Genomic DNA, 25829 nt, shown 5'->3' with positions numbered 1-25829 from the left:
TGCAGCCAGAAATTGGAAAAGATGGAGAGGAAAGTTTATCTTCTACTTTACAGCAAAAACAAATTAGTCCTGAAACAGATCAGAATATAGGAACGTAAAAACCACGTTTTCTTTTTCTTGAGACAGGGTCTCTTGCTGTCACCAAGGTTGGAGTACAGTGGAGCAATCACAGCCCACTGCAGCCTCGACTTCCTGGGCTCTATCAGTCCTCCCACCTCAGCCTCCAAAGCGCTGGGGTTACAGGCATGAGCCACCATGCCTGGTCCACATACAGCTTTTAATAGAGTAGACTTGAGAGAGTAAAGTTATACTCCGTAACTTCCAATATTGGTTCTACTTTCTCAAAGACCCCTTCTTATGCAACCATATAACCTGCCCCTGGGCTCTGTACATCAGAAAGATGTTCAAACTATCTCCTGTGCCATCTCACAAAGCTGGCTGCTGACCCTGGACTTAGAGTACATCTTGGTTGTCAATTATAGCCTTAACTCACCAAGACATGGGCAGCCCTGAAGAGGTAGCTGAATGGGTAATACAGCAGGTTGATGAAAGATGCTGCATAGAGGTCAGCGTAACGCATCACTTGACTGGCAAAAAGGGTCTGCCGGGAGCCACTGCGAAACAGGCTTCCCATCATCCCATAGCACATGTCCATGTCATGAGTTACTTTCTAAAACAAAGAACAAGATTGATTCTTGGCTCATTCAACAAGTATTTATTGAGCAGTAGTTGAATGCCAGTCTCTGTAAAAATCAGAAACGTGAAAAAATCATTTAAACTTATTTCCCAAGTTTTCTCCCAAATCCCATTTGGATACCTTAATACGTCTCTGGATGGAACTAATGTCTGGACGCTCATTGCTACTGCTGTCAAGATGCCTAAAGATAAAAGAAAAACTCAGTGAAAATCTCTGGGAAGAGCTTTTTTTTCTTTAAGACAATCTCTGTCACTCAGGTTGGAGTGCAGGGGTGTGATTTTGGCTCACTGCAACCTCTGCCTCCCAGCTTCAAGCGATTCTCCTGCCTCAGTCACCCTAATAGTTAGCTGAGATTACAGGCATGTGCCACCACACTCAGCTAATTTTTGTATATCTGGTAGAGACGGGGTTTTACCATGTTGGCCAGACTGGTCTCAAACTTCTGGCCTCAAGTAACCTGCCTGCCTTGGCCTCCCAAAGTACTGGGATTACAGGCGTGAGCCACCGCACCTGGCCTGGAAAGAACTTTTTTTTTTTTTTTTTTTTTGAGATGGAGTTTCACTCTTGTCGCCTAGGCTGGAGTGCAATGGTGCAATCTCGGCTCACTGCAACCTCCACCTCCCCGGTTCAAGCGATTCTCCTGCCTCAGCCTCCCAAATAGCTTGGATTACCGGCCTGGAAAGAACATTTTTTATACCTAAGTGATTCCTGAAGAAGTTTTTAGGAAAGAAATTTTTAGAAAACTTACTTGTAGAGTTCAGCCAAGAAAATATCCAAGCTCTGAAGTTCTTCGAAAAGTGCTAGTTAAGGTTTGGAAGGAAAAGGAAGATATTTTAAATGAATAAGCACCCAGTTCTTAACTACTGTTAAAACTAAAAGGTTGCAGATGTGACTGAAAAGTATAACCTGGGACTAACGTGCTCTAGGTGGAGTGTATAGTGACCTCCTCTTCCCCTCTTCAGGATAACCCACTGATACGCACTTGGAGCCTGACAACAGATGAGCACCATCACCTTCTCTTTAACTGCCTTTCCTCCTGCTTAAAAACCATGACGACAACTTTCCCTTCCAGCTGCATGCTCATTCTGAGCTTGTAAAAATATAAGAATTTACACCGTCTCAGGTGTAGTCAGCTAAGCAAATGTTAACAGTCCCATTTTCAGATGAAAGACTGAGAATTAGGTGACTTGTCCTGAGTCACAGGTCCAGGGCTAAATCAACTAGATTTCCAAAACTTCACAGGCAGAGATTTGCAAATGTGAATGAAAGGCTAGCCAGAAAATCCCACTCATAGTACAGACAATAACAACAGCAACAGCCAGTATCTACAGCATGCTTCCTGTGTGTTGCAGCCTTTGTCAGCCTGGGTTCCTCGAGACAAGCCCTCCTTCATCTACTGTATATATAACACATTTTCTTCTATTTACCATCTTTAGGAGAATTGAGAGAAGTGTTACTCAAGTAATTTTCTGTATTCAGCTGTTGGAAAGGTAAAATAACGATAATGGTAATAATTTTATGTGTTTCAGATGAGGAGCCTTGGTTGAGAAAGGCTGTCATGTCTATCTTTATACACATACTGCCTCCGTTTTTCATCAACTTTAGGAGGTAGGTATTATCCCCATTTTTACATTTGAGGAAACTAACGCACAGGGTGTCTCATTAACTTGCATGCAGATTTCAAGTTATGGAGCCAGGGCTCCTACCCCAGGCAGGCTGAGTTTCCGGAGTCACCTTCACTACACTGCAGGTAATAAGCATCAAGGCTGGCTGGAGAACTTGTGTATCAAACACTTTTACAGAACTATATCCGTAACTTAATTCAGCATAGTGTATATGCTGCATATACACAGTGTAGCTTAGTTCAAGAATACAATATAGCTTCATTCTCTAGATCTCAGAAAAGTCAATTAAAAATACCAGAGGTGATTAACATTCAGAGCCATCACTGCCCCAGAATCACAGATATGGGCTGTTGGCAAAGAGACTGAGACTGCTAGGCATGGTTGGGGAAATATGGGACCACAGAGGAAAAGCTGAGCTCCAGTTCACAACTTAAAGTGTTACTCTAACACAACTCAAGACACCAACATTCTATACTTAACCTCGAAGAGAGTCAAGAAGGTTAAACAAGATAACGTCTCACATTTATTCAAATTCTGGAGTTCTGTGAAATAGCTGAATATTCTATGGGAAGGAAGTATCCAAATATCAAGGCCTACCTTTTGACCACCTCTGACTTCCTGAATACAAAGTAATGGTTTATCAAAGAGGACTTGATTTAAAGCTGGTCATTTAGATATAAATTGCATCAAAGATTTAAGAAATGGCTTACAACTCTTGTCGGTCCAGACATGCAGCTCCTGTGCAAGTTCGGGAATCACCAAAAAAGTTCGCCACCCTTGCCGTTTCTTTGATTTTAAAATGTCCCCAAAAATGTGATCTCCAATATACAAAATGTCTTTTCCCTTGGCTCCCAACAGATCACAGATCGTATCAGAAGAACCTGAAACAAGAGTGAACAATGAGAAAACTGTCCCTATATTAAAATCAGTCTTCTAATAGTATTCAACCATTAAATACTATGATTCATTTTGTTCTTATAGTTGTATGAGGAACAGTCTAGGAAAAAAAAAGACAAAAGACTCACCATTCTCTTCTTACTGCCTTCTAAGACAAGGCCTTCAGCTCCACTGTGCTGACCAGAGCTCTTGATCACCAAATCCAAGAGCAACAAAACTACATCCTCAGCTTAACCTTGAAAAGAGCCACTGCCAATTTCATCACAAATCTGCCATTAAGCTGGCTTTATTCAACTGTTTCTAACTCCAACATACTATGTACCTATACCCATGAAACTCCTTGAGAAACCCTTGAGAACACATTGAGAAGTACCCCCAAGTGATTCCAGGCACTGAGAAAAGCCTCCAATAGGATTTAAAAAAAAAGAAAACTGATCGTTTTAGTGAAAATCAGATTCATTAGGATATACTAACAACTGCTCAAACCCAGACTCCTATTGCATTAAGAGGTGACTATTTACCTTCAGTAGATGACATCTTAGACCACTAAAGAGTACATGTGGCACTTTGCTGAGATCACCAAAGCTTTCACAGTGAGGTCTGAGCAAAGACATTAAATAAAGGGAAGTCTGTGACTTACCTCCTGAGTAGACGATACCATGCTGTAGGGGGCCTGTGTAGGTACCAATTTTCAGCTTGCCGGTTTTCTGTGTGAAGAATATGGATTTTGTAATACTTTATCATCCTATCACAATCCTCCCCTCACCCCACAACCCTCCCACCCCACCCCCCACCACCAGTGCTATTTGGCCAGACAGCCAAAAGAATGGCACTTACTCTTTTCAATTAGTGGGTTTGTTTGGCTGCTTCAGTTAAGACCAAAACTCTTAATTTCAAAAGAGAGATACGGCTAATAAAAAAAAATTCCTGTTTCCTTACGGAGAGTAAGAGTGGGGAAAGGAGAAACATTAAGGACAGTGTGCTAGCAGACAGATCATCCTCATGACTTACAGTATCCACTTGACGCAGTACTGTGCCTTCTCCAAAAAAGAGTGGTTTCCGTGCATCCACCAAGATCAGATCAAAGTAGGACTGCCATGGTCGATGGGAGCTCCCAGGCTGGTGAAGGAGAAACAGCAAAAGTTGAAACATCACTCCTTACTTTAAGGCATTACTATTTAACTCACTCAGATGCAAGGAATATAAAAATACTAAGTATAGCCAGAAGATCCCACTATTTTATTTTTCAAAAAGGTGTTGTGTCAGCCAGGCGTGGTGGCTCATGCCTGTAATCCCAACACTTTGGGAGGCCGAAGCGGGCGGATCACAATGTCAGGAGATCAAGACCATCCTGGCCAACGTGGTGAAAACCTGTCTCTACTAAAACTACACAAATTAGCCAGGCGTGGTGGCAGGCGCCTGTAGTCCCAGCTACTTGGGAGGCTGAGGCACGAGAATCGCTTGAACCCAAGAGGGGGAGGATGCAGTGAGCCGAGATTGTGGCACTGCACTCCAGCCTGGCAACAGAGCGAGACTCCATCTCAAAAAAAAAAAAGTATTTTGTCTATGTATTATAAGCCATATCCTTTGGTAAGCAGACAAGGTATAAAGAATAAATAACTATTTTACACATTAAATTGTTCCATCTACTACTAAACTACAATAACTTATTTTACAGCACTTTAATATATGAAAGTGTGCTCAGCTGAAATTTGCTAAAAGGAGCTCAAAAGAGCTAGGGAGAGATGCAAATCAATACCCAAGGGACAGACTAAGAGAGAGGTAGATCAGCATCAGAGCTCAAGTATACAAACTAACATGGAACTATTAGGAGATTTTACTGGTTACATTCTCAGAATGATGGCTCTAGGTATACATTGGGTTTTGGCTTATAGTGTAAGCTAATCACAATACTAATAATGAGTTATGCCCATTAAAATCATGACTATCCTGAAACGGAACCCTGGCATTAACCTTTTAAGACCAACCTAAAGGACACTGCACCCTGTGATTTCAGGTGTTCTCAAAACAGATTTGCTGATGTTTATTCACTAAAGTCTAGGACTAAAATTCTGTAAGTATGTGACTAAGTTGCAAGGAGTATTCCTTAAACCTAAATGCAGCCCTTTTGCAGAAATGAAGACTTCTCTGCTAAATATCAAGGTTAAGTGCTGTCTTGGCAAAAACTTAGCAACAACTAATACAAAATCTAGAAGTTGTCAAGAATATACATACATTTTCTGTTTTAATCAAATATCTTCCACAACCTGAAAATTCCTTTCATTGCCACACAAACTTAATTCTGCATAGAACTTCTTGGGCATAAAATTATTCTGATCCCATCCTACTAAATATCACATGAATATCCCTTTTATTTCTGTCTATTAAGTATTCAAGTTGTGGACTCTAAATTAGCAATTTGATTTTAAATTCTACTAGCTCCTGGATTCTAATGTTAATGAAGATTAGACAATAGGCTTAAAAAGCAGGACTTTTCTGGGTGGGTTCTGACCAATTCTTTCCCCCTTAATATTCCAGAATGATTAAATGCATTCATTATTACTAAAGCAATGGTCTACTGAGTCACATACCTTGGGGCCATGTGGGAAGTCAAACAGGTAAGTCATAATTTTCTGGAAAAAAAAAAATTTAACATAAGGTCCATATACTACTTTTGCAAAAGGCATATAACCTAAAGAAATTATAAGCTCTTCACAAAACATGTCTTCTTCAACATAGGACTCACCACATTCTTGTTTCCTCTAAATTTTATGAAATCATGGCAGTGGAAGCCAGAAATTAATGCTTTACCATATACCAAAACGAAAAAAAGGCTTCTGACATTCTCAGGGAGGATACATATTTCCTCTGGAAGATGTTTTTGAACACACATTTGGAGGTAAGGAGCATATGAGGTAGGAGTACAGAGAAAACTAATGACTCACACAGAAAACCTGGCCGGGCGCAGTGGCTCAAGCCTGTAATCCCAGCACTTTGGGAGGCCGAGACGGGCGGCAAATTGGGGGAAGTGGAACTTCTTGCTAGTACTATAAACTTGTGTCTCAGCAAAGTAAGATGAAGTTAAGGAATTAGATCAGTTTTTCCACATGCTTTAATCATGGGAAAAAATTGTTTTTAAGAGGTAGTAAATTTTGGGCTGGGCGTGGTGGCTCACACCTGTAATCCCGCCACTTTGGGAGGCCGAGGTGGGTGGATGATGAGGTCAGAAGTTCAAGACCAGCCTGTCCAAGTAAAACCCCATCTCTACTAAAAATACAAAAAAAAAAATTAGCCAGGTGCAGTGGCAGGCACCTATTGTAATCCCAGCTACTTGGGAGGCTGAGGCAGAAGAATCACTTGAAACCAGGCAGCAGAGGTTGCAGTGAGCCGAGATCACACCACTGCACCCCAGCCTGGGTGACAGTGAGACTCTGTCTCAAAAAAAAAAAAAAAAAAAAAGATGTAGTAAATTTTGATGGCTAAGAGCCGAAACATCTGTGCACCATCTATTGCTGCAGGTCTTCCAACAGCAGGGAAGTCATATATACACATCAATAAGGGATGCGACTGCTCAAGTTTATAGAAATGATGCTCCAAAGAGACACAAAGGCCATTTTAATCTTTACAAATGTTTTAAATAACCCCAAGATTAAAATTTTCAAGTAGCCAATCATAATCCGTGAAAATGGTTAAAATAAATTTCTAGAAAAATTTAAGAACCACTGTTATCCTGTATATTTTTGCCTTTTTACTGTTTGAAAATGAGAAGGCAAGAAACTACTTTCACTTAATAAACGTCTATCCTCCTCATTGTCTTCACAGTTCTTTAGGCCAAAATAATTCCACTGAATAAATAAACAAATATAAACATTAAGCACTTACATCTGTATATTTATAGTCACTGTTGGTAGCAAGAAATACTTTCCCTACTTCTTTCATCCGGCTCAGAAGCAAAGGCAGTTTTCCCTGAAATGTAATTGGATAATGAGTGAAACACAAAAACATTTTTATCTTTATACTTTGGAATTGTCATATACTGGATTTCTGTGCACAACAGGAATGGGGGAACATTTTAAGGGTTAGCTGATTTCGTAATTTTGCACTTAAAATCCCACATTATCACCATAAATGAATAGAGTATTAACATATGTAGTATACACAGTGTATACAATAGATTTACATGTAAAATTATACACAAATTTATCAGGGTTATATGGCTGTTAACAACATATCTCTACCTTCCTCATGATGTCTGCCTCAGGAAAGAGTTGAAATTAACTTGAGATTTCTTGAAGTATGTGAGGTATGTTAGAGATCAGGAGAAGCTGACTTAAACATGCTCTACATAGAGAGTATAGCTTTCAGTGTGTATACTATGGTTTTATAAAACACCTTGCAGAATGAAATGACATGTGCAGATGCTACCTAGAAATACCCACACCCATGTGCACTTAAATGAGGAAATTCTAACCCCTCACGTGCCTGGAAAGAAAAATACCTTTTCCTTCTCTCATAGCAAATAGATTCATTCCTTCACTCAAATTTTCCCGGACCCTCCCCATTCAGTGTTCTTTCTTGAAATAAGGGAGGTGGGTGAAAATAGGAGGCACAAAAACTGAAAACAAGAAATCTTTACCACAGTACTTTGAGAAAATACTGTATTCTGCTACTTTTACTCTGTAGGAAAAGAAAGAAGTATGTCATCTTGGGGCACTATGTGTGTTTAATTTTTATTCTAAAACAGTTCTAGACTTATAGAAAAGCTGTGAAAAGTAGAGTTCCCATATATTTTTCCTCCAGTTTCCCTTAATATTAACATCTTACATAACCACAGTACAATTATCAAAAGTATGAAATTAACATTGGTACAATACTATTAACCACAAATTTTTAAAAAATTTTATCAGGTTTCCCAATATTGCCTTTTAAGGTATTTAAAGCTTTCCTTATTACTCTCTGTTGACAGGTTAAAGGCATTTTAAATAACAGTAACACATATGCACATTTTTGAAATGATCTAGTGTAGTAGTTATAATTTGGGTATGACTCAGCTTTACTACTTACTAACTGTGTGACCTTTGGCAAGTTATTTAATCCCTCTATTTCTCAGTTATCTATAAAACAGAGGTAGCAATAATACCTAACTCAGGGTCATAGAGAAGATTAAATGGCATAATGCATGTAATCACTTAGCATGGTGATGTGTATACAGTAAACCTCTAACTGCTATTATAATTGAAGCTAAATGGACAAATGAAATACTGAGTCTTCTTGCCTATCAAGAAATGGAAAAACTCTACTAAGACCTATGCTCTAGCTGAATATTCTTGGTGATTATATCTGGCACATACTATACCAAGACAAAGAAATCTCTTCCTTTGTCCATTTCATTATAAATCAGCTTGTTATTCATTTCCCTAATAGGTAAAATGAGCTATTATGCAGATCTATTTTCCCCTATATTACTTACATCTTTGACTACATACTTCTCAAGATTTTCAACTGTCTTTTCCTTAAGGGAGCCCTAGGGGAAGAAAAAAAAAAAAAGGAATTAAGAAAAGAACAAAATCAGTTTTTAATATGTAGTTTATAAGAAAAATGGTGTTTACTAATCAACCCAAATTCTTTCTTTTTTTGAGACAAGGTCACCCTATTGCCCATGCTAGAGTACAGTGGTGTAATAATCTCGGCTCACTGCAGCCTTGACCTCCCCAGGCTTAGGTGATCCTCCCACTTCAGCCTCCCAAGTAGCTGGGACCACAGGTCCACACCAACACGCCTGGCTAATTTTCTGTATTTTTTGTAGAGACAGGGTTTTGTCATGTTGCCCAGGCTAGTCTTGAACTCCTGAGCTCAAGCAATCCACCTGCCTCGGCATCACAAAGTGCTGAGATTACAGGCATGAGCCATCATGTCCAGCCCTAAATGCATTTCTTAAGGATTTATCAAAATAGAAAAGTGACAAACTACAGAAGGCCAGAAAAAAGTAGCAGGTATGGTTTGCTGCAACCCTGCCTCTAAAATGTCTTCAAAATATAAAACAGTTTCAAGTTTGAAATTAAAAGGCATTTCATATTTTATTCGTTTATAATAAATGTAAATTTAATATTAATTAATGTTAGTAGTCAGGTGGGAGGTATCTGGACAAAAAAAAATGGACCACTGTCATCCACAAAGGATATGTTAAGTATAATGTAATACACTAAAACCTCTTCTAAGTTTGAGAAATGCAAACTACAATAAAATCCAGAAGCCAAACACCATCACTGAGGAAAGACCAACATAACCTCCAAGACCAAAGACAAGAGCGTACGTATTCTAGAGAGCCATCACTAGGGGCAAGTCCATTTTGTCTTTTTTAAAAAAAGGAAATATTCTGCTCCATTTGGAAAGTTAATGCCAGGCCATAAAACACGTGCCAGAAAGTGAGCGGGTGAAGAAACAGCTTCTAGGTACCTTGTAATGAACCCAGTCAACAGCATCTCTTACATCCTGGAACATACTCCGGTAGGACATGAAGAGGTCCCCATCTTTAAATCCTGTTTCACAACTACAGAAAGATAAAAAGAACATGACAGGGGATCCAAAACAGGGCAATAAAATATATGTCAAAAATTTCCCAGGGGACCCAAAGGTTCCGTATCACATGGGTAAAGGCTGTGGCTAATGAGGAAAATAATTACTCCCTAATGAAAGTCCACTTTGACCACCAGAAATGGCTATAGTGTTCAACGGAATACAATAATTGTGAACAAATACAAAGTGATGGAAGAATATATTGAATGTAAGCTAAAAGGCCAAAGTTCCAAAAATATCAGGTTTTTTAATTTATCACTTTTTAGAAACAGGTTGAAGAAACATTTAAAACTTAAAATTGGTCATTTAGGTTCTTTCCACCATGACTTTTCTGACACTGTCCCTAAGTACAAAGGTACTGTCCATTTTTTATTTAGCTCAGTGACTCAGCTTTCTACCAAATTTAGTGTCTTCAAGTAGATAAAGCCCAAAGAGGATATGAAGTTAGCCAACTCTGGTATATATGGCTAGACTTTCAATATTGGCTATATAATTCTCCCTAAAGGAAGAGGATAACTTGTTTAAGACTTTTGCAAAATTTTACTTCTGGTAAGATACACAGTATTTATTCCTTAATCAAATCTTGCCGGGCCTGGAAATGAAATTAAATTACCATCCCTGAATGGCTCCTGGGTAGCTGCTGTGAAATGAGTTGGGGGGTTTTAGTGTAATTCTGCTTGGACAGATAATCATCACACAAACCTCCCACTCAGTTGTCACAATTAGCACCTCTGCTGGCCGTCTTCATTCCCAGGAGAAGCCAATCAGAAGTGGTGGCTGCAGCACACTGGCAAGGAGAGGGGCCGTGTGGGAGGTGAGAGCCTGCATGGAGCTGCTGGTGCTGTCCCATCTCTCAGGCTGGCAATGTGGCATCTCTCACTAGCACTAAATTCACTTTAGAAAAGCAGAAAAGACCTACAATGGCCAGTTCTCTAAAACCCTGTGCATTAATTTAAAAAATCAATTGGAAAAAAAAATTATAGTATGTACATACCTGGTATATCTGGGACAATTAGTAAAAAAATCTACTAGGCAGGCCAACAGGTAGGTCTCTGAAAAATGAAGAACAGATACTCATAAGCTATAATGAAATAATTCAAACTTACTTCATTATCTCCCTTGAGCAGAGACTAATGGTCACAGAAGAGAAAGCATCAGTATAAACAAGCATAGAATGAATCTACCTGGTAGGTTGAATAGTGTGTTCAGAATGTAAAATCTTTCAGTATCATCTCGCTGGATAAATTTGTTTGGATACTGTTCTCTAGTTTCTGGTCTGAAAGAAAAATTTAAAAATTAAATGATTTTTAAAATAACATTATAATAATTGGGAAACTGCATTATTCAAAAATTAACTCAAATATTTTGATGGCTATGTGCAAGACAGGATTCTGAATATTAAGCATGGGTAGCTATGAAGATGAATGAGTTCAGGTTCCAGCTCTTTTTCAATTTTATTTTATTTTATTTTATTTTATTTTTAAGACAGAGTCTTGCTATTTTAAGTCCAGGCTGGACTTAAACTTCTGAAGATTGCTCAAGCAATCTTCCCACCTCAGCCTCCCAAGTAGCTGGGATTACAGGTGTGATGTCCAGCTTAGGTTCCAGCTCTTAAGAGAGTTGTCAGTGTGGTAGGCGAGATGGGTCACATACACATATAATTATACAGTAAAAAATCACAACTACCACAAAAGAGGTGCAAAAATTTATGAGAAAACCAAGAAGGGAACACCATTTCAACTTAAGGGGTAGAGAGAAGCAAATGTGAGGACTAAGGAGAGGAAAATCTAGGAAGGATTCATGCACGTGCTGGCATATGACCTGGGCCTTAAATGCTAGGTGGACCAGTTGTGAAACTAGTCCAGTTGGGGTAGAGAAAGGGGAGCAGAGAAAAATTAAGCTAGAAAGATAGGTTGAGGCAGATTAAACTACTGTTCCTACACCATTTAGGGGCAAGAGGGTACTACTGACAGTTTTAAAGCAGAGGGATAATCCCATCGGGGCTGAGTTGTAAAAAAAAATTAAATTAGTGGCTGTTTTAGGATAAACCGGGGAAAGACAATGTGATGCACTCCAACAATGGCCACAAATTCTTCCTGTCTCTTTGTGATGCAATTTTGTGGCTCCTCCCATTAGAACTCAGTCTATTTCTCTATCCTTGAATACAGGCTTGTATAGCAGGAAATGAGATCCAAGCAGAGACCTAGAAAAACATTTGTGTATTGAAGCTTAATCTCTCTTGCAGCACTTGGAACCACGGACTACTACGTGCATGAAAGTGAGATAGTCTGCTGGAGGATAGAAGGCTACATGTAGAAATGAAGCACTTGGCCAATAGCCTGCGAATGCCAGACATGTGCACGAAGCCATTCTAGATTAGATGCTACGTTACCCAGCAGCTAACCACAGACGTGAAAGAGCGTGGAGACAGCTGTGCAACGCAGAATCACCCAGTTGACTCCTAGAATTTTTTTTTTTTTTTTTTGAGACGGAGTCTTACCCTGTCGGTCAGGCTGGAGTGCAGTGGCGTGATCTCAGCTCACTCATATATATATTCAAGAGAGATTACCAAGGTAAAATAAGACCCAGCAAACTGAGCAGATTTGGCTGGGGGGACATTAAGAGTCAAAGATGATGATGTCCATGCTAAGGTGTCTCTGAGAGGTGGTTGGTACGATGAACAGAAATATGAAAACTGAATAACAAGGGATATAAGAGTAGTTCTATTTTGGTGATACTAAGCTTGAAGTAAACAGATTTTTATCAGGCAACTAGAAACAAAGGTCAAGAACTTAAAACAGAGATTCGGACTTGAGAGATAACTGAGATCATCTACGTACAGATACTAGATGGAATCATGAAGAGTATTAGAGGAGATGAAGCCACTTAGTGTGCAGGGAAGGAAGAGGAGACAGAATAGAACCATGAAGAAAATTCAGGGTTTAAAAGAAAAAAAGCCAGTGAAAGATGCAGAAACACTTCTAAAAGAAAACATTTCAGAGAAACTCAAACGGAAAAATACTAAAATATAAAAATGCACAATTCTGACAGTGAATATATGGAGATTAACAATCTAAATAAAGGAAATCAAATTTAAAGTTCACACGCAGAGTGACCTGGATAAATTCCTGCTTGGGTTTCTTAACTACAAATGGCATAAACTCCAGTTAGACATACAAAATCACATTAGCTCCCTGTCTTAAGTCACTCTTCTGAGATGAGAGCTCCCAATAATGAATAACTTTGTAGAGTATCTCATCTTCTAGCTTTCCAAGATTTTCTTTAATAAAAGTAAGGTGGAAAGTAACAGTAAAAATATATTTTCTTCAGTCAGGTTTAATAAGCTGACACTGTCTCCTTAGATACAATATACTTCCCTATTCCCTCCATCATTAAAGGAAAATTCCTTTACATAAAGATGGTTAACAGTTATTTATTAGGCAGTTAGAACCCAAATTGATTTAAAAATATAGTTAGCAATTACATTGTAAACTTCAGTGTCAAATCACACTAGTATATATTTAAAATAAAAATCAATTTGGGGGAGGAAATGTATCATAAAAGAAGAAATGCTACACTTGGAATGGGAAGAAAAGAGTTATAGCACAGATTACTACTAACTTTCTGTGACCCACAGAATAAAGATTTATCAAAATATAAGGTCCTAACTTATAAGCAAAGCCTGAAGGAGCCCTTCTTTTCCAGCCCTGTCTACCACTGTAATAGCTTCGATAACTATTTCTTTCTTTTCCTCTATCTTCAGTCTCTTTTTTAATGGGAATTTTAATTTTATAAATTTATTTTTGGGGGTGGGGGGATAGGGTCTTGCTCTGTTGCACAGGCTGGAGTACAGTAGCACGAACACAGTTCACTGCAGCCTCAACCTCCTGGGCTCAAGCAATCCTCCTGCCTCAGTCTCCCATATAGCTGGGACCACAGGCATGCACCACCATACCCAGCTACTTTTTGATATTTGTAGAGACAGGGTTTTAGTTTATTGTCCAGGCTGGTCTGGAACTCCTAGGCTCAAGCAGTCTTCTTTCCTTGTCCTCCCAAAGTGCTGAGATTACAGGCATAAGCCACTGTGCCTGGCCAGTTTTCCTGTTTAAAGACTGCACAGTGCTAAGTGCTATTTGAATGATTCTGCATTTACTCATAAATGACTTATTTTTTAAACTATTAAATGCATTAGCAAAAGAGCTATGTGGAAACCTTATTGGCTTATTTAGGGGAATAGAGGAAGTCCGTTGATCTTGAGTTAGTAAATGTGATCGTAGTACTAATTTATCCAACTGCTTCTCTTTTCTTCTCTGCCTACCCCTCCCTCATAATACAAAAATTCCTTTTTAGACATAATAGAACCCTGGTTCATCTTGAGATTCTGAGTTATGATGACAGTATCTGTGTATGGAATAGCTTACTAGTACAACCTGTAATTACTTCATATTCTAAATCCTGTTTCCTGATATTTTCATGGATCCTGAACAAACCCCATCATAAAAACAGTGAAGGAAATGTGCATGTAATCACTGGCCTGCTCAGATGTGTCAAGATGGGTGTTTACTTCACACCATTCTCATGTATACATGGAAATCTCTGAGCCTGTGTAATGTCAGTAATGCCAACTAAAGAGTCTTGTATCAGATGCTTCAATTCTAAGGGGCATCCTGTGACCTCAAATCTATAGGAAGCTCTGGTACAATTTCAGTTGGTTTGTGCCTCTTATCACAAAAAAAGATACTGTCTTTTTAAACATTTCAATGTAGCCTAGTGTTTTTCCTATTCTGCCATCAAGAATGAATAGTAAATGGAAATATTACATGAGAGACTGACACACATCCTATTCTGGTTTTACGAGCTGTTTTTCTGACCTTAATACAATGTCAATAGTAAATAAGGTAGCATAACGGTAGAGGAAATGTATAACTGTAAAGCTATAGCTATAGAAGTTGTCAAATTGTGGCATTATGATTTTTTAAAGAAAATATTGGGACATTTCACACAAAAAAATAGCAGATACTAAATTTCATCTGCTGTTTACTAGGGTAAAAAGTTCAAATTAGTGACAATAGTGGAAATATTTTTATTTTGAAAATAAAGCTTATTCTGCCAGGCGCAGTGGCTCACGCCTGTAATCCCAGCACTTTGGGAGGCCGAGGCAGGTGGATCACCACAGGTTGGGAGTTTGAGACCTGCCTGACCAACATGGAGAAACCCCGTCTCTACTAAAAATACAAAATTAGCCAGGCATGCTGGCACATGCCTATAATCGCAGCTACTAGGGAGGCTGAGGCAGGAGAACTGCTTGAACCTGGGAGGCGGAGGTTGCAGTGAGCCGAGATCGTGCCATTGCACTCCAGCCTGGGCAACAAGAGTGAAACTCCATCTCAAAAAAAAAAAAAAAAAAAAAAAAAAGATAAAGCTTATCCTTATTTGTTTTAAATATTATTAGCACATATTCATTTTAACCTTATGTTTAAATTTTTTTAATGACCCAATCAAATGTCAGGATTCAAAATTTAGATTCATTAGAATCTAAAAAACATATTGGCTATTAAAAATCTCTTAATCATTTAAATTGCTGTAGTTTAAACATTTTCAAAGCATTTTTATATACATACCTCTTTTGAACAGCTACCTGAGAACTGTATTAGAAAGAAGAAAATAAAAATCTTAGAATTTCAAATAAGTCAAAAACCACTAATAAGTTCTTCTGGGCAAGTTTCAAGATTAGTTTTGTGGTATGCTGTACAATTGGAAGGCACTTAATTTAAACAAAATGTAATTGCTAACTATATGTCAGTTTGGGTTCCAACTGCCTAATAAATGACTGTTAACTAACCTTATGTAAGGGAATTTGCTCTTTAATGATGAAAAGTAATAGGGAAATATATTACATCTGGGGAGATGATGTCATCTGCACATTGTTTGACTTTAACATTAGAAAGAGGCTAAAGGTTCTTTGTACTCACCCCCTTATAAAGTTAAATCCATGTGCACAGACCAAGAGGTTTCCATAGGCATCGACTTTCAAAAGATTTCCATATAGTGTGTCAAAGACAAGTCCCCTATGTGAAAATGAAGACATGATTGATAATGCAAAGTAATACAGGCAATAATTTTACTTAGTATTATTTAATCATCATGAACCGACCTCATCTAATTCAAGCTTTGTACCAACTCAAGTATGTCCTAATATAGCTAAAATGAGTAAAATCTTTAAAACTAATTCTAAAGCAACTAAAAAATATTGACTCTGTCCAGACAGATAATCATAATTGGTTTCTGTAAGAAATAAATGCTTAATCAAACAAGATATAAACAAAATTCCTCTTACTACACAGCTGGTACCATTCTAAAACATAGTCTTTTTTCTTGGACAACTGAGAAGGCTTATATCTTCCTCCATTAGATGCTGTATGTGGGATATATATGATAGCATCTCAAGTAAACATCATTTTCTTAATCTTAAAGATTCCCTATCAAATCCAGAAATGGAAACTGCCAAGCTTCTATCATGTTAAGTGTATTAGAGAAACACATACCTATTTGCCAACAGCCCCGAACAGCACCACCTGTCATTACTACCCGTCAGTTTTAGTAATCTCCTTTTTCACCCATAAGTGGGTCTTCCTCAGTTGCAATAAAATGAGCTTAATTCAGGAACATCAAGATATGGTGTATATGAAAAGTTCATGGTAATTTTAGAATCAACATCAACCAACCAAAAAAACAACAAAGAATTATTCAATGTTTTGTGGGGGTTTTTTGTTGTTGCTATTAAGGATGAATTTGGAATGTCTAATTTGAGGGGTAAAGAAAGTAGTCTTAATCCAAAAATATCTTTAAAAATTACCTGGTAGGGAATGTAGAATCATAAGCAAAGCTGAGCAACTCCTGGGGATAGCCAATAGAAACTAATCTCTCCACAGTAAGTTCAAAACCAAGGGACTCATACTCCGGGGACTTGTACACTGCACAAAGAGGAAGTTTTCATTAGTTACCAGAAAGAACAGCCAATTAAAACAGAATGAAAATGAATGAATTTCTGCTCTTTCCCAATTCTTCCCCCCTCCTAATTCTACCATTTTTCTTTTTACCCCTCAAACTCCATGTTCTGTACTGCCCCAAGTAATTAGAAAACTCAATTGTTAGTCTGTGGAAATAGGTCATATTATATAGCAGGAGCACAGCAACAAGCTGAATTATCAAATTATTCAGTATAGTTCCTTCATTCTCAGGAAACCTATTCCAAACATTTTTTCCCTTTATTCTTTCATTCCCACGGTTTAAAAAAAAATGAGTATGCATAGCTGTGATATTAATCGTGAGAATAAAAGTACACAGAAAACTAAGGGAGGTCTATATATGTTGAAAGCTTCGGTGTTGTGCATAATTGTTGCAGAAATCCTTCAAAATGAACTTTTAAAATAATTTATTTTTGGAATTCCTGTTTGGCTTGGGTAGTTGCTTTATATGCCTTCTCCAATCAACATATTTGTTCCACTTGTTAGATTGTTTTCTTATCAGCTCTAACAATGTATGCCATCAAAATTGTATTTTGCACGTTATCATTGTAAACCAACCATAAAAAGATGTTTGTGACAATTAGGGAAATCTAAACATGAACTGGAGTCAGATACTGAAGAATTGGTCAGGCATGGTGGCTCATGCCTGTAGTTCCAGCCCTTTGGGAAGCCAAGGTGGGCAGATCACTTGAGGTGAAGAGTTTGAGACCAGCCTGGCCAACATGGTGAAACTCCATCTCTACTAAAAATACAAAAAATTAGCCGGGTGTGGTGGTGCCTGCCTGTTGTTCCAGCTAGGAGGCTGAGGTGGGAGAATCGCTTGAACCTGAGAGGCGGAGGTTGCAGTGAGCTGAGATCATGCCACTGCACTCTAGCCTGGGTGACAGAGCGAGACTCTGTCTCAAAAAAAAAAAAAAAAAATATGCCACTGTGTATATAAAACTAAATCTCTCCCTATCTGTGAAAGGAGCATTGAGTTTCTTACAGGTCAAATAACAGGGATTTCAGGCAATTATGGGGTTCTCTCTACTATTGTATAAGTCTGAAATTTTCCATAATGAAAAAACTTTTTAGAGTTTACTACTGAAATTCAAGCATAAAAAAAATGTTGCAGCCAGGTACGGTGGCTCACGCCTGTAATCCCAGCACTTTGGGAGGCCAAGGCTGGCGGATCACTTGAGGTCAGGAGTTCCAGACCAGCCTGGCCAACATGGTGAAACCCCGTCTCTACTAAAAACACAAAAATTAGTTGGGCGTGGTGGCGGGCGCCTGTAATTCCAGCTACTCGGGAGGCTGAGGCAGGAGAATCGCTTGAACCCAGGAGGCAGAGGTTACAGGGAGCCGAGATTGAGCCACTGCATTCCAGACTGGGTGAAAGAGTGAGACTCTGTCTCAAAAACAACAAAAAAGAAAATGTTGCTCCTTTAAATAGGTTTCTTCCAAATGAAATATTTAGGTAAGCATCCTTCCATCATCAGTCTCCAGGAGTGAGTAAGCCATATTAAAAATAATAACTAGGCCGGGAGCGGTGGCTCAAGCCTGTAATCCCAGCAGTTTGGGAGGCTGAGACGGGTGGATCACGAGGTCAGGAGATCAAGACCATCCTGGCTAACACGTGAAACCCCGTCTCTATTAAAAAATACAAAAAACTAGCCGGGCAAGGTGGCGGGCACCTGTAGTCCCAGCTACTCGGGAGGCTGAGGCAGGAGAATGGCGTAAACCTGGGAGACGGGGCTTGCAGTGAGCTGAGATCTGGTCATTGCACTGCAGCCTGGGAGACAAAGCGTGACTCCGTCTCAAAAATAAATAAATAAAATAAAATAAAATAATAAAATTAAATTAAAAAATTAAAATAACAATTAAAAAGACCTGCCAGTTTCCTAAATGCCAAATGAGGCAAAAATATTCATCCTATTCTTGTAATCTCATAATAATGCAATTATTATATTATTATAGTTCTTCCATCTACTATTAACATCTTTAGCTTATGGCGCAAACTGATTTTTCATTGCAATTAGTCTATCTGTCCAAGTTGGTGCTAATACTTTAATAAGTGTGATTCAACTTTCCCTTCCCAAAAACAATCCTTTAGAATATTTCTGAAAACATATAACAGTAATACTAGTTGCCTCCTAGGAAGGGAACTGAGTGGCCTTTAAGAGACAGAGAACGAGACTGTCATGTACCTCCTGTACCTTTAAAACTTATATTAATGTATATCCGTTTTTAAAATTAAACTGAAGATTTTTAAAAAGCAAGCTGGGCTTTCAAAATCCTTTAATAAATATTTGTCAGATTTGAAAACCAGAAGCCTAAAATTGTTAAGGTCTTTCGAGTCTCATCTCATCAGAACAATGCCAAAAAAAAAAAAAAAAAAACATTTTTATTTATTTTGTTGTTACAAGGGTAATAATAATTTAATGCCAACGCTAACCCTAGCTAACACTGTTTTTCTCTTTTTTTTTTTTTTTTTTTTTTTTTTTTTTTTTTTTTTTTTTTTTTTTTTGAGACAGAGTCTCGCTCTGTCACCCAGGCTGGAGTGCAGTGGCCGGATCTCAGCTCACTGCAAGCTCCGCCTCCCGGGTTCACGCCATTCTCCTGCCTCAGCCTCCAGGTAGCTGGGACTACAGGCACCGCCACCTCGCCCGGCTAGTTTTTTGTAGTTTTTAGTAGAGACGAGGTTTCATCGTCAGGATGGTCTCGATCTCCTGACCTCGCGATCCCCCTGTCTCGGCCTCCCAAAGTGCTAGGATTATAGGCTTGAGCCACCGCACCCGGCCTGTTTTTCTTTTTCTTTTTTTTTTCTGAGTCGGAGTCTCACTCCATTGTCCAGACTGGAGTGCAGTGGCCGTGATCTCGGCTCACTGCAACCTCTGCCTCCCAGATTCAATCGATTCTCATGACTCAGCTTCCCAAGTAGCTGAGATTACAGGTGCCCACCACACCTGGCTAATTTTTGTATTTTTAGTTGAGACGGGGGTTTCACCACGTTGGCCAGGCTGGTCTCAAACTCCTGACGTCAAGTGAGCCGCCCGCCTCAGCCTCCCAAAGTGCTGCAATTACAGGCTGAGCCACCACGCCCAGCCATGGCTAACATTTTCAAAACTGGCTATATTACCTTCTTCCCCTTAAATCCTGCCTCATCCTCTCCCATCCCCCTAAAAAAAACTTGTTGAAGACTTAAGTGTGGAATTCCTAAATCTATATGATGTATACTGTGGTTAAAAAAATAAAGTGCTATATACACTAACAGAGTAAGAGCTGGTGTATCATAAAACCAAAGGCATGGCATCTACTGCTGTAAATTTGAGTTATGTTAAAAGTATAACCACTCTCACCTTACCCTCCTCAATGCCCCATGCTCCTACCCCAGTTGCAAGTAAATCTCATTTTAGTACAATCTCCATAAAATGAAAATTATTCCTCAATCCTAACCTAGGCCCCATTTATCTCAAACTGTGTTTAATGAAATAAAATTCCAGTATAGCTAAGTAATTTGGGTAATCTACTGACATTTATTCTTATAGGATGTGGTCCACATAAAATGTTTTCAATTGTTAATTTTTCAGAAGGACAATCTTCTGGATATGCCTTAAGAGTGGGAGACAAAAAACAAACCTTAATTACTCCCACCCACACTCACCCCTAAATCAGCAATTTTCTCCAGCTAGATAATCAGGTAATTATAGAGCAATGCAGTAACCAGTGAGTAAAACCTATGTCTGTGAGACAATTTGGATTTGAAACTCAAATTAATGTATTCAGAATTTTCAGTGAAAAACAATACAGGGGAGAAAAAAGTCTCAAATCCCCATTTTGACAGCACAAATCCTAGAATAGCAGAAAATAAACACTATACATGCCACATTATATTTATTTGCAGGGCAGAATTTCCCAAGTGTTCAACCGAAGTGACTTTCTAGAAATTCCACGTATGGAAATACTTTAAATTTCCCTTTTCTCAATGAGCTCAGAGTACTTCCTAAAAATATATCTTCACCATTTGCTGACATAAAGTTATATAGCAAGTACAAACATCAGCTGAAGCCAAAATTTAGGTCTCTTTGAGTCTCATCCAAAAGCTCTTTGTGAAGCCAGGAGTTGTGACTCACGCCTGTAATCCCAGCACTTTGGGAGGCTGAGGCAGGCGGATCACTTGAGGTCAGGAGATTGAGACCACCCTGGCCAATATGGTGAAACCCCATCTCTACTAAAAACACAAAAATTAGCCGGGCATGGTGGCTCGCACCTGCATTCCCAGCTACTTGGGAGGCTGAGGCAGGAGAAATCCTTGAACCCAGGAGGCGGAGGCTGCAGTGATCCAAGATTGCGCCACTGCACTCCGGCCTGGGCGACAGAGCAAGACTTCATCTCAAAAAACAAACAAACAAACAAAAGCTCTTTGTGATAGGGTATATATACTACCACTGCAAAAAATGAATTTCTAGATTACATAAGCCATCAAAACTTAAGCTTGGGTGTTGAAACATACACTTCTCCCTCCAATTTTTTTCAACTAGTCCAAAATAAACTGCTCTACTCACAAGTGGGAATGGATTTAGTAAAGAGAGTCCAAGTTCTGCCCAGACAACACCATTTCATCAAGCTCTATATTAATCAGTAATACCTACAAGCTATTGACATTTTCTCATAAGTGTCCCAGATAATCATTTCAGCAACACAAACTCCCTGGTCATTAAATTATCTGCTATATAGTACAACCAAGGTTGGAGAAGCAGAATCGCAGCCACACAGAACATGAATTTAGATGTTTTATTCTAAGTGTCCCTAGTGATAAACATATTTGTTGTGACCTGGTGGCAAAAATTCCTGAAGCTAAGTACCGCCATTCCTTTGAAAATAAAATTAAAATACAAAAAATAAAATTCCTTTTTTAATCAACCAGGCTCTACAAAGCCAGCCTCAGATATTTATGGGAAACCATATATATCTCCTCAGACTTAGAGTTTTATGCCTCTCCACAGCTGCAAAGGCTCTAATTTCAATTTCTCTCCCACAACTGTGGCATGTAAATGATGCACAGCTTCAGGCTCAACTCTCACAATTGACTTTCTGTAGTTCCAAAACCCAGGCAATAGCTTAGAGTAAACATAACTTCACACATTATCTGCTTATTTCTTCTCCCAGAAGGTACTCTGGCCTACCCCTAGTTACTCAATATAGGAAGACAAAGGAAGAAGCTATTTTAAGGGCTGGAGTCCAAAAAGGAGGACTGCTTCAGCCACTAGGACAGCACACAGTGTTCTCAGGTTACATAATTAGACTATAAAGAAAACAACCAACACTTTGAAAGCTGAAGTTACTGAGAGCATTTAAAGATATTCTTTACTCCATAATCTGCCAGGAAAAAACAGTTCTTCAAAAAATAACTCTGTTTTCGGGATGAAAGTTGTGGGCTCTGTTTTGAGTAGATGCTGTTCATACAAGATAGAATATATGTTAAAGGACGAAGTCCCTTTGGAATGAGCAGAAGACTTTCCACAGGGAAGTTTGGAATTCTCATGCACTTTTTACCATTGCCACCAAGACACACTATGTAGTAATTTATAGAGTTAGAAAAATAAAGGGCAAACCTCTACAGAGGTTCCAGCCTAGCAGAGTGCTGCTGCCAAAATGAGAACTCACATGAGGCAGATGCAGATGCAGTGTGTGTCACTCCAGTCTTGAAGGAGTTACACTGGCTCTCCTGTTAAAAAACAAAACAAAGCAACAAAACAAAACAAAAACAAAAACAAAAGCTGGTTTTAAAACTGTTGTGATGGGCTGGAACAGAGAGATACCATTTGGAAACTGGTATTATAGGAGTTACTACTGCCCTCCAATTTAGAAGCCTCTGACCATCACTAAAATTAGCCTAATTGGCCATAACAAAACAAGAGTATTGAAGATAAGCCTAAGTATTATTGTGTATTATTTACTTTTCTGGCACCCTGAGTCTGGAATGCAAGCCAAGTCTGATCCTAAAATGTTAAGTTGAAAGACAAACAGAAAAATAAGTCTACTGGTCTTAGTTTATTTTCTCTAGCACATTTCAGGCTAACACGATAGAAACTGAATGCAGCTGGGAAATGGTGTTTAAAATTAAACTATGGGTAGTGAAACAGACTGAATAAAGGATATAAAAACAAACCAGAGTGGCCTCACCTTGCTTCCAAGTACCCATTTTAGCTGAGTCTACCTATACCTAACTACTAGGTAAGTCATTATCAAGATTCTAGTCATCATTATCAAGATGACTACAATCAACTGCACACTACTAAAAATCTAACCAGATATCTAAATTTGGAATGGAAGGAAATTTTTAAATTTTGATTGTCAATGGAAATCTGCCCTTAGTAAGCCAATATATACTCTATAAAGTTAAAAGAAACTACCCAGTCCAGTAAAATAACTGAGTTGAAGATACATAATCCATTAAGTATACTGACACTTTAAAGATATGCATTATGTTTAACTTTATAGGGAGTCATTTTCCCTAGAGACATTTAGGTTTTTGAAAACATGTCACTGGGCTCCTCCAATTCTTAGATTTTTGGGGTACTCAACCAAAGAGCAGAAATGACCAGATGTAATGTCTAAAAGTCCTAAAAGCATTACAACACTACCAGCAATCACAATGAAAACCAAAAATGCAACCCAACCACCCAAGAATAGTCATTTGCTTTTACATTATAAGTATGATCAACATCAACATGCTCATCTATTTAGCTGTAGGTTACATAATGTTGGTTCTCTAGGCCTCTAACTAGAAAAGGTGATAACGCACATTTTTCTCTGAGAAAATTTTAAGTGAGATCTTTCCAATTATCATATAAACAAATGCCCGAGGACTTTTTTCCATTTTCCAAAACTATATGAAAATCCTACACATTAAATAGACACAGGCAAAAATTCTATCTGTAACCTAAGAGATCACAAATGACCTAAAAAAGATATTTTCATCTCTTTCTAAATTTTCAAAGCAAATTTCCTAAAATGGCCTTATTTTTAATTTACTTAAAACAGCTAGATATCATGGCAATACTTCTAGTAATACAAAGTAAAACACACTCCCAAATGACTAGATGTGTAAATAAGTAAAATAAGTGGAGTTTGAGCGACTGCCAATTTCAGTTTATTGCAAGCAAATGCAAAATTAAATGGTAATTAAGAGTTATTTGTTTTAAAAATATTAAGATTAGAAGAATATTTTTAAATAAAATGAAAAAAATACCTAATTCAAAAATATTCCATCTGAGAATCTGTATACTTACAAAGATCTTGTATTTTCAGTACTGTTTTCAATTTAAGACAGAAAAATTGAAAATTATTGAGATAACTTTTAAAAATCATCTTTAACCAAAGAAGCTGCTTGTAATACAAAAACAGAAATAGCTAATATATATTTTTTTCCAAAAATAAACAGACCACAGCACTCAAATGCCTGTACTAAAGTTAGAGGAATTTAACAAACATTTGGATACCTACTGTGTACCAGGTACTAGAAGCTGAGAACAAAAAACAAAATAATGTATGATCCTGGGCCTTGAAGGAGCTCATAGCTCATGGCATATTACAAGGGATATACACTTAGATATTTATAATAAGTTTTAGGAGATCAATAAAACTAATCAAATGACTAAGAAAGTATAGAGGGACAAAAAAGGGGGCCAGTCAATCCAGCCCAGGAAGTCTTCTTAAAAACTATGCATGATTTATGTATGATTTATTCAGGCTTATACAGATAACTCATTTTTATAACCAATTTCTCAAGGTACTATAAAGTTTACCTGACAACTCTCTGAAATTCAGATTCAGCTAATATATATGACAAACATCTATGTCAAGACTAGGCAAGTGAATTAATGTGTGAAGTGGGATACATGAGGGCGCACATCTTGTCTAGAGAAGAAAGTGGCTACTCAAGTGTAGTTGACTTCCCTGTGGGAATGGGAGCCAAATGTTGCCAATTGTGTGGTAACAGCCAAACTAGACTTTTACCTGTAATCTCTCAATTGTGTAATACTGACCCAATTAGGCCAGCATGGTGGCTCACGCCTGTAATCCCAGCACTTTGGGAGGCTGAGGCGAGTTGATCACGAGGTAAGGAGTTCAAGACCAGCCTGGTCAATATGGTGAAACCCTGTCTCTACTAAAAAATACAAAAAAAAAAAAAAAAAAATTAACTGGGTGTGGTGGCGCACACCTGTCGTGGTGGCGCACACCTGTTGTGGTGGCACGTGCCTGAATCACTGGAACCCAGGAGGCAGAGGTTGCAGTGAGCTGAGATTGCACCACTGCACTCCAGCTGGGGTGACAGAGCAAGACTCTGTCTCAAAAATAAATAAATAAATAAATAAATAAATGCCGACCCAATTAAACAAACAAAAACTCTTTCAGCCAAACTATGGTCTGTGGTCTAAGTTGGGTCCATGGGCCAACAGTGTGCACCCCCAGCCTATACTTTAGGTCATATACTTCCACATACATTATCTATCCTATTTAATTGAAATGTTTGACTATCTCCTTCAAAGAGTCTTAAGGAAATAAACAGAATTTAGGTACTTAATGAATTGGAAATCTAGATGGAAATAAATTCATTCTTTAATAACAAAGTATTCTGGGTAATGTCAGTCTATTCATCCCAAGGAAAAAACTGAGGAAGTGGATTAAAAACAGAAAATAAGGCCGGGCGCGGTGGCTCAAGCCTGTAATCCCAGCACTTTGGGAGGCCGAGACGGGCGGATCACGAGGTCAGGAGATCGAGACCATCCTGGCTAACACGGTGAAACCCCGTCTCTACTAAAAATACAAAAACTAGCCGGGCGAGGTGGCGGGCGCCTGTAGTCCCAGCTACTCGGGAGGCTGAGGCAGGAGAATGGCGTAAACCCGGGAGGCGGAGCTTGCAGTGAGCTGAGATCTGGCCACTGCACTCCAGTCCGGGCGACAGAGCGAGACTCCGCCTCAAAAAAAAAAAAAAAAAAAAAAAAAACAGAAAATAAAAGA

The 25829-nt window shown here is 38.5% G+C and overlaps 1 protein-coding gene across 10 annotated transcripts in view; it reads right to left on the bottom strand.

Annotated features, from left to right (window-relative positions):
- Positions 1 to 25829, bottom strand: part of NT5C2 (5'-nucleotidase, cytosolic II) — a 106409-nt gene that overhangs the window by 2095 nt on the left and 78485 nt on the right. Inside the window, exons 4-20 of one of the 10 annotated variants that reach the window (XM_030941377.1) lie at positions 22470 to 22530; positions 16652 to 16769; positions 15768 to 15863; positions 15417 to 15440; positions 10980 to 11071; positions 10790 to 10847; positions 10498 to 10689; positions 9676 to 9769; positions 8690 to 8743; positions 7102 to 7185; positions 5811 to 5852; positions 4231 to 4338; positions 3860 to 3926; positions 3033 to 3203; positions 1446 to 1497; positions 818 to 878; positions 494 to 670 (exon numbers count right to left, since the gene is read on the bottom strand). In XM_030941377.1, coding sequence (XP_030797237.1) covers positions 494 to 670; positions 818 to 878; positions 1446 to 1497; positions 3033 to 3203; positions 3860 to 3926; positions 4231 to 4338; positions 5811 to 5852; positions 7102 to 7185; positions 8690 to 8743; positions 9676 to 9735 — 876 coding nt within the window. In that variant the 5' untranslated portion in view covers positions 9736 to 9769; positions 10498 to 10689; positions 10790 to 10847; ... (3 more) ...; positions 16652 to 16769; positions 22470 to 22530. Of the gene's footprint in view, positions 1 to 493; positions 671 to 817; positions 879 to 1445; positions 1498 to 3032; positions 3204 to 3859; positions 3927 to 4230; positions 4339 to 5810; positions 5853 to 7101; positions 7186 to 8689; positions 8744 to 9675; positions 9770 to 10497; positions 10711 to 10789; positions 10848 to 10979; positions 11072 to 15416; positions 15441 to 15767; positions 15864 to 16651; positions 16770 to 22469; positions 22531 to 25829 lie in introns of all 10 variants that reach the window. The other 9 variants (XM_030941379.1, XM_030941378.1, XM_030941376.1 and 6 more) reach the window with 9 other exon arrangements.

Source organism: Rhinopithecus roxellana, chromosome 11 (assembly GCF_007565055.1).
Source record: "Rhinopithecus roxellana isolate Shanxi Qingling chromosome 11, ASM756505v1, whole genome shotgun sequence".
Classification (NCBI taxonomy): domain Eukaryota; kingdom Metazoa; phylum Chordata; class Mammalia; order Primates; family Cercopithecidae; genus Rhinopithecus; species Rhinopithecus roxellana.
Note: the sequence above shows the minus strand (reverse complement) of the source record. Positions and strands in the feature narration are given on the sequence as shown.